Source organism: Schistocerca nitens, chromosome 9 (assembly GCF_023898315.1).
Source record: "Schistocerca nitens isolate TAMUIC-IGC-003100 chromosome 9, iqSchNite1.1, whole genome shotgun sequence".
In the NCBI taxonomy this organism is placed as follows: Eukaryota; Metazoa; Arthropoda; class Insecta; order Orthoptera; family Acrididae; genus Schistocerca; species Schistocerca nitens.
Window position 1 is genome coordinate 1,004,074 of NC_064622.1, and position 9,936 is coordinate 1,014,009.

General features: G+C 38.9%; 1 protein-coding gene across 2 annotated transcripts in view; it reads left to right on the top strand.

The window, feature by feature from the left end:
- Positions 1-9,630, top strand: part of LOC126203589 (odorant-binding protein 59a) — a 259,433-nt gene extending 249,803 nt beyond the window's left edge. For both annotated transcript variants that reach the window (XM_049937950.1, XM_049937951.1), the window contains exon 8: positions 9,428-9,630. In XM_049937950.1, coding sequence (XP_049793907.1) covers positions 9,428-9,541 — 114 coding nt within the window. In that variant the 3' untranslated portion in view covers positions 9,542-9,630. The remainder of the gene's footprint in view (positions 1-9,427) is intronic.
- Positions 9,631-9,936: the final 306 nt, after the last annotated feature.

Below are 9,936 nucleotides of genomic sequence, written 5' to 3' on the forward strand. Positions count from 1 at the left end.
CCTTGTATCTTTAATAATATAATACGATATGGTCACATCCTAGGTGGAATACATATAATGGAAGGAGTAAAGGTAACCACTTGCTATATATGAGGGTTATCCCAAAAGTAAGGTCTCCTATCATTACATCAGTTTACAGCTTGAACATTTAGCTAATTTTTGACATAATCACCATTTCTGTTGATGCATTTTTGTAGACACTGTGGCAATTTTTGTATGCCCATGTCATACCAGCTCGGCGCCATGTTGCAAAGAAGGATGCCGCCTATGAAGTGATTGTTGCTTTGTCTCAGATGTAAACTGGTACGCTGAGGTTTCATCACCCGTTACAGTTGAGTCCAGAAAGTTGTCCTGTTCGGCTGAAGAAATGCATGGGACGCATCAACTCATCACTACATGTGGTCCTCAGTCAGCATGCGTGATACCCATCTTGCACACACCTTCTGGTAGTTCAATGTTTCCGTTAAAATTCTGTGAGTGGTGCTTCAGGAAACCTCAGGAACCAACTTGCAGAGATCATCCAGGGTGATCCACCAATCTTCATGCGTGTTTTGCTCAACCTTTAACACTGTCTCCTCAGAAATTGAGTGTCTCCCACTCCTTTGTTCATCGTGAATTTTGGTCCAACCAGCTGCAAACTCTCTACACCACTTACGAACATTTTTGACATCCATGCACGACTCACCATCCACTTCCGTCAATTGGCAATTTTTTTCAATCAGCGCAGTACCCTGTGTGTTAAAAAACCGAATAACTGTGTGCAGTTCGCACTTGGCAGTAACATCCAATGGGAGCTCCATTGTCAATGACTTCCAAGTCAAGACTGAGTGCCTCAGCGTGGCGTGCACATATTTACACACAGCGTAGGAAGCACTCTTCATAACAGTGTGACAAAACTGCCACACAAACAGAGTTCTGTACTTACAAAAAATTGGAGACCTTACTTTTGGGATTACCCTCATAGCTGAAGAGTTGAGCAGTCAACAGGCACATAACAAGACTGGAAGCATTGCTGAAGTTTTGGACCATAATTTTCTTCAGGGTAAATTAATACAAGACAGACATACCCAAGCATAACCACATTACTCCAGAGCTACAGCTGAAATTACCCTCCCTGAGGCAGGAAGGGGGACTTGTGTGGTGGGTGATGCAAAAGATAAGGGGATTACAAGAGTGGTGGGAGAGATACAACAGTGGAAGAGACCTAGTGCAGAGAGGAATGCCTTGAGTATAGACTGACAGGGTGAAGTGAGTGTGATGGGGGCAGTGGCGGCTGTGGCTGTGCTGCAGGCACTAGCTGAGATTGTACAAGGAAGATTGCAAGATAAAAGATGTGTTGTAAGAGCAATTATCAACTACACAACTCAAAGAATTTGGTATTGGTTATGAAGGATGCCATATGTCTGCTTTTCCAATGACACTGTCTTTACTGAACACCAACTAAGTAAAAATAAATCAGGGAAAATAATAGAACCTGATTCATTTTCAACCAAAAGAAACAAAGACTTCTACAGGTGGATACCTCTTGGCAGTTAACATACTCCAGAGATTTTTTTGAGTAACTCAAACTTTAGAGCTGGAGAACACTGTAACTTTGACACACACACACACACACACACACACACACACACACACATTACTCCATGCCATGCCTCATGACCTCACTGGATGTACATGTAATTACATCAGTTGCAATATGACTGTCGCAGGGGGGGGGGGGGGGGGGAGTGGTCACACAGAACAGGTTGTGAAGTAGCCACTGAAGCTGAGCAATTGTGCTCAGCAGCAAAAGCTGCCACTGGGTGGACCACTTGGGCAACTTAGCCACAGCTCATCAGACACCATTCATTCAGGTTGACAGCTTGTTGGTGGTGATGCCCACATAGAAAGCTACATAAAAGTTCCAGCAGTGCTGGTATATGACATGACTGCTTTTGCAAGTGACTCTAATAGTATGTTTGTAACAGGACAGGAATAGGGTGGTCTGGGTGAGTGCACAACATAGGTCTTGCATCTGCATCTTTCACGTGGATATGATCCGTGGCAAGGGATTTAAAGTAGATATGGCATACATACAGGACAAGATATTTTGTAAATTGGGTCAGTGGTTGAATACAAGTTTGGGTATGGTAGAGGTGATAGTGGTAATGATGTTCCAGTTATCCAGCTATAATAAGTATTCAAAATCCTGCAAAAGGTGTGGTTTAACTTTTCCAGTCTGGTTTCATAGGTAATGGAGGGGGTATGCTTTTGGAGCTGGGTCATGTGAGTGGTTTGGGGATTAGAAGCATGAGTATATATAGCACAGGAGAGCTGTTAAGGAACTATGATTGGAGAGTAGTGCCTGTCTGTGAAGATCTTCAACATCCTGGGCAAGGAATTGCTCATCATTGCATGTAGGCCATCACAGGTGCCCAGACTGCATGGGAAAGACCTTTTACCATGGAAGGTATGACAGGTCTCAAAATGGAAGTACTTTTTATAGTTGGTCAGCTTGATATAGACAGGGTTTTTATGGAGCCATCAGGGAGGTGGAGATCAACATCCAGGAAGCCACTAGTCTCATAAGATCCTAAACCCCTTTCTGGTTCAGTTTCATTGTTTGTATCTTCATGATCTGGACCCATTACCAATGCACTCTATCCTCATTTCTCTACAGCTTCTACATCTTCTCTCCTGTCCACATCACCTAGTTTTCTTCAGCCCACTGTCCTCCATCCTAGACATTGACATCAATTTCTCTTATGTATCTTCTACATGAACTCTCAATTACATTTTGTATCATTCTGCCATTCAGGTTATTCACATAATGTAGCTCTGAAAAATCTATAAGTTCAGGCAGGTCAGTCATTTCATGTTCCACAGTTTTTAAACTTGGTATTAGTCACAGAAAGTCTTGATAAATGACTGCAAAGTGGGACTTAAGCATGCAAATAGTCTGCTGCCAATTTGCTTAATAACAAATTTTATTTTTCTTATCAACAATCTGTTATCAATTGTTTTGTAACAATTTTCATTGACACACAGACCAGTTTTAGAATATAGTTCCTTATTCTTATTTCACTTAATATGTTGACCAAGATGTACCAACCTAACTAACACACCATTCTTAGACACAACAACATGCACAAGTTTCTCTTTGAAACTACTGCACGCCATTCCTTCTTCCAACTTCTTGAATTGTCACCTGTGATTGCCATGTAACAGTAGCAGGGTTACAGGAAGAAAAAAGAAAATCACAAAATTGTCCATGCCTGTATAGGCTCTTCCATTATTGACATTATGCTGTTAATAGCAAAATGAAGGTGGTAACTTGCAGCATACTCCTCTGAGGCAAATGGTTCTCTTGCTCAAATATGTCAAGTAGGACAGCCTCAACTCCCATATCTGAAATAGTGATGTCAAAGGAAGTGCCATGTAATAATGGAAAGATGTTTCAGAAGCCTCACTGCTTGAGTTGTCTGAGGATCAACTATAACTAAGTGGTATTGTGGACCTTTCCAAGAATGAAAATGTACATGTAGATGCAGTTCATTTCTGATGGTTTTCCTAATAAATGTGTACTCAGAAATTAAGTGGTGATTTCTGAGATAGGAACATTTAAATACAGAAGAAATTTCATCATGGAAAAGATAAGAAACTGTTGCTAATGTAATGAGGAAAAATACAAATAAATCAATGGTCTTGTTTTTTTGTTGGTTTATAATATAATTACAGAACATCAGAGGGATGAATTCAGCAGCTCAGAAACTCTTAAATTAAAGCACATGAAGGAGATAAATATTTACTTTCATCTTCATTGTTATATTTACTTTCTTAAAAAATGAATTTTATTGATCAATGGAAAGCCCAGGTTGGAATATCAATAATATAAAGAAAAGGAAAGAGTGCTACTCACCATGAAGACGACACATTGAGTTGTGAACAGGCACAACAAAGAGACTGTTACACATTTAGCTTTCAGCCAAAGCCTTCTTTAGAAAAGAAAACATTCATTCACACAAGCAAGCACACCCATCAAATACATGACCACCATCTTCAGAATATTGGACTGGAATGTCATTCCAGCCAGAGTTGCTGGACATGGCAGTCGTGTGTGTGTGTGATTGCTTGTGTTAATGAATGTATGTGTGTGTGTGTGTGTTTTTTGTTTCTGAGGAAGGCTTTGACTGAAAGCTAAATGTGTAACAGTCTCTTTGTTGTGTCTGTCTGCAAATCAACATGTCATCTTTACCATGAGTAGCAATCTTTCCTTTTCCTTGTATTGCTGAATTTAATTGATGATAAATTTAGTTAAACTGCATTTGTTCCATTTAATTTCTCGGTCTATTTTTCTCTAGTAAGGCATTATTTCTTCAGTTCAATGTAACTTTTTACTAAAATTTCTTCTATTCCATTTATGCAGCTGATACAGCAACCAGTGTAAGATTTGAGGCAAAACTACAGTCTTGGTTGCAGAGGTTTTTATTTTCAAATTTCAGTGATGTATCTTGCCTATGGTAGACATCTTCAGATTATCTACAATGCATAAAATTACAAAATACGTATACAGAAACATCCTGTCCCATCTAGTGCAAGAATGTACTGTACTGGTAAAGTTTTTATGCAAGCTTATAGAAAATGTTTGCAGCACACAGTGTACATAAAAATAATTACACAATGCTAATACATTGGCAAAATATGATTAGGATATCAGAAAGTGCACTGAGACCAGTTTCTTTAAGTGTGCATAAAAAATTTTCCCATAGACTATGTTCTTACACAAGAAGGGATCAAGACATTTCCTTATACCCATTTTGTCATATTTTCCATTATAGATAATCTGAAGATGAAATGCATCATTGAAATTTGACAATAAAAACCTCCACAACTGAGACTGTATTTTTATCTCATAACATTTTCACTTTTAAGAGTGTATCAGGCATGGAACCTGTGAGTCATCAGTAGATTTCCTAGTAATAAAGTTATGCACTGATCCACTTTAAAGAGAGTGGGGCTTCTTGCCTTCTGAGTGATGGCACTTGCCCAATCCTCTGATAAGAAGTGCTCTGTCATGCTGTTCATTTGATTTGACAGTACCCAACTAGTACCATGGTATCCCATTATTTGTCAGTGCTCTGCAGCACCTAAGCTTGGAAGCAGAGGCATTACATGAGGCACTTGTGACAGTCCCAATACTGTATTGCTACACTGGCTGAAAAAATGGGTTATGGATTTTGACACTGACTACTGCAAATTATTCAGCTGACAGGTGCACAGTTGTGTTTCATAGTATTTTAATTTCACTGTTCACCACCCCCCAATAATACACAGTTATATGGCCAGTGCACTATTATGTAAACTTTGATAAGCCTCATTATTAGTTAGCAGGTGAAGCTCCACATACTGCTACAACAGTTTCCTGTTGAACATCTATGAGCAGTAAAAACTAACCACAAAGATCACAGTTCTTGAAAGAATAATCAGGTGCATATAGAGCAGACACAGTCACTGTTTTTACACAAGGCCTAATTGTTTAACACTTGTTCCACAGTTAATTTGAAGCATTATTGTTCTAACTAGCACAGGTTACTTGTCAGAAACTTGGCCGTGGGCTGACTGTCTTGTGACCAAAAATTGGGTCCTTATATATCATCAGAATAATCGATACTGAAATTACACATTGTTTGAAGTTAAATTTACAGAAATTACAATTAAAACTTAACTCATTAAATTAACTGAATACATCAAAAATTGTTTCTTTTTAGCTGTTTTTTCTACTGCAAGGTTTAGGCCAAATTATTTGTTTAAATCAAGAAATTAACAAATATATGCAAACAATACTTTTGACAAAACTGTTAATTACTTGGGAATTAATTAAGGGCTGGCTTTGCTAACATGTTTTCAAATATAGTCAAATAAATACTTTAAGATTACTAGCCTTTTGCTTTCGAAATGTTTACCATTATTACAGAATTTATATTGGTTTATATGTTAACAATAGAAGTTACGAAACAATTACCGATTTCACCCTATTATGAAAGATACTAACTGGGAATAGACAAAATAAATTAGAAAATCAATTACATCTGTAAGACTGTATCCTGGCTACCAGATGTGTAAAAAATGTTCAGCCACTTTCTGTCAACAGTATTATGATTTTTCTGGAGACATTCTCATTACAACATTGAAAATGCTCCTCTGAACCTTTTCTGAAATCCCTCTGGTTACCTTCCATACTATGGCAGAATGACAGTGTTAAGGAATTCACTCCACAATTTCTTCTTGTCTCCTTTATAACATGGCAGCATTTCAGCCCTGCTATTCCACTGGTTGTGAGGCTGTCTGCAAATGGTTGGCATTTAAACATCTGCAAATGCACATGTCTGCCTTTGATTGTGGAGCTGCATGCCTCACTCCACCAGGGATAAGCAGTGTTTGCAGGTACACTTTGGAATGGATGCACAATAAGCATAGTGAAACACTGCTGTAATATGATGCATACATTCCTGTCTGATGTTTTCACCATGTTCCTCTGGTAATTTCTTGTAGTCCTCTTTAATACCTATGCCACAAGGTTTTATAGCAACTGAATTTTTTTATTTTTTTTTAATTTTTATTTTATTTTTATTTTTTTTATTTTTGTACAGTTAACTCTCTATTACAGTCCATACTGATAATGTGCACCCTCAAAATCCCTAGGTCTTTGTGCTTCTTTAAAGCCCTTGATAGGAATGTATATCTTACCCTCACTTTCTGCTTATCTCTAGAAATGGAGCTCTTGCTAATGACACTTTACATGTATCATTATTGATCCTGTTATGAAACTCACTATATTGAGGAAATGTTCGGCTGCAGACAGGCACAGCAAAAAGACTGGTTTACATGTGAGCTTTCAGCCAAAAGGCCTACTAACATAGAAAACATTACACATTGTCTCAAGCACAACTCACACGCACATGACCACTGTCTCTGGTCACTGAGGCTGGATTATGAACAAATGCATGTGATGGGAGAAGATCCTGGGTGGTGCAGAAAAGGAAGATTCTGGGATGGAGATGAATAGCAGGGTAGGGGTGGGGGATGGTGTAGTGCTGCTTATGGGGTCATGCAGGGACAGGATAGGGCTGCTAGGTGCAGTCAGGACATTTGAAGGAAGGGTGGATGGGTGGGCCTGGAGGGGGGGGGGGGGGGGAGAGCAGAAAAACAGAGAAGTAGAGGAGGGGCGGAAAAGAGAGAGATTAGTGCAGAAGGCAGGGTAGTGATGAAGGAGGTGGGAGGGCGAAGAAGGACAGGGATTAGTGAGGACTGAGGCTAGGGAGTTTTGGGACTGTAGAATATATTGCCAGGAAAGTTCCCACCTGCGAAATTCAGAAAAACTGGTGTTGGTAGGAAGGATCCAGATGGCATGGGCTGTGAAGCAGCCATTGAAGTGAAGCATGTTGCGTTGGGTCATATGTTCTGCAACTGGATAACCCAGTTGTCTCTTGGCCACAGTTTGTCAGTGTCCATTCATGCAGACAAACAGCTTGTTGGTTATCAAGCTCACGCAGAAAGCAGTACAGTGGTTGCAGCTTAGTTTGTAGATCACATGATTGCTTTCATAGGTAGCCCTGCCTGTGATGAGACAGTTGATGCCTGTGACAAGAGTGGAGTAGGTGGTGGTAGAGGATGTATGGGACATGCCTTGCAATTAGCTCTAACACAGGGATACGAGCCACGAGGCAAGGGGGTTGGGAGGAACAGTGGTGTAGCGATGGACATAGATATTTTGTAGGTTCGAGGTGTGGGAAGGATAGTGGGTAGGGTATTCCTCATTGTCATTATTCCATCCTGGTTTCTCCATTGTTTGTTGTTTATCCTATGTATTTCAAAACATCAAACTATTTTTTTCATATTTTTTACACAGCACAGAGGTTTCATTTCAGCAATGTATTCTGTCATATTGTGTCTGATATGCATTAAACTAGGGGTCTATAATATCAGTAGAACTAGGGTCTTGTGCACCTTTCATTCAGTGTCTACCTGCATAATTTCTCTGCCCTCCTTCTTGCGGCCCCTCTTTTACCACAACACTTTCTATCTTGCACCATACTTGAGGACCTAGTACATTTTCACCATAAATTAATGAATTTTTTTAGCAGCAACTGCTGACACTACAATGATTTGAGGTAATTTGCCCAACCACCTGATCCACTAAGAGAGGCAGCATCAAGCTATAAAACATTCTGACTTGTCAGCTGGTGTCGAGAGATGCTAAAGTGAGGTTGTATTTATCATATCTATCACACAGGTCATGGATTTCGGAAAATATGTGAACATCAGGCTTTGTTTCAAGCTGCAAAAAAGTGCAAAGGAATGCATGAAATTCTGAAATTTGTTTATGGCAATAATGCTGTAACTCTGAAGACTGTTAAACCTTCTGCAAGTGGTATGAGTGATTTAAAAGCATAAATGAGAAGAATTGGTAGAAACCAGCAACATTCAGGATATCCACAAACCTCAAAAACAGAAGAAAACATGCAAAAAGCGCCACAAATTATTTTTTCAAACAGGTGGATAACTATTCAAGAGCTTACCAAAGAACTTAATGTCTCATACAGGTCCTTGCGAAGTATTTTAACTGATAATTTGCAAATGAGATGAGTGAGTGCAAAATTTGTTCCCAGACTTTTGAGTAATGAACAGAATGAAAATTATGTGTCAGTCTGCATGGAGTTGAAGAATGATTTTCATCACGATCTGGATTTCATGTTGAAAATTGTAACTAGAGATTAAACTTGTGTCTGTGAGAGTAAAATTCAGAGCTCCCTTAGAGAAACCAGAATCCCCTCACCCTAAAAAGGCATGTTAGTGAAAATCGAATATCCAAGTTGTGGTCACTGTTTTTTTCAATATTGAGGGCATAGTGCCATCAGTGTTTGTCCCCAGGGGAACAACTTAAATGCCAAATTTTACAGAGGTGTACTGCAGTGTCTGCAAAACAATTTACGAAGGAAGACCAGAAAAATGAGCAAATGACTTCCTTCTCCATTGTGACAACATGCCATGCCATGCCTCGCTTTTGACTGATGACATTTTGGTCCAGAGAAAGTGTTCTTGTTCGTCCACATCTGCCTTATTCAACAGATTTAGCACCATGCAACTTTCAGCTCTTCCCAAAAATTAAAACTATGCTTAAACAAAAATGTTTTGACACTGTTCCTGACACTGGCAGAGCAGCTGTATGTCCTTGCAAAAGAAGCCTTCCAGAAATGCTTCCAGTCTTGGATTCAGTGTTGTTGGAATATGTGCATTCCTAGTCAAGAAAAGTATCCCTGTAAGCTTATTACTTTGTTTCTAATAAAATTATTCACCAGAGGGAGAGGGGGCAGGGGAGGAAGGGAGAGAGAATCAATTTCAGTTTGTTTTGTTTCTATGAACCAAGATATTTTTTTCTGCTGCACAGAACTGTGAAGATTGGGGTGAGCAAGAAGACGACCAACAAAGCAACCAGAATAAAAATGGAAACAACAATGGAAATAACAGCAATAACCAGTATGGGAACAAGAAGTGGAATTAAGTACTAATATTTGCATGTATGAAAGAAAGATGGCACCAATCTTCAGTGTACAAGACCACATGTTCAAACTTTTACTTTAAAAATTATGATAAGCAAAATAAAATACATTATTAAATTGTCTTTTCAAGTTGTTATTCTCTGTTTCATATTTTTTGTTGTTGCCTACATCCCATTAAGAAGGAGCACTTTCAGTAATGTGGAATGACTCATGGTATATTAAACAAAAGAGAAACAATAACTTGATACAATTTGCGCCGGCTAAGTGTAACCTAGCAAATGAGCAGGAAAACTGTTTCTTAGAAAAAAGCTACTGCTTCTTCATTTATCTTACATAACTTCTGTTTATATTCTAGTACAAGCTTAGTAATTGTATGAAAGTGATTATAATTTTCTAA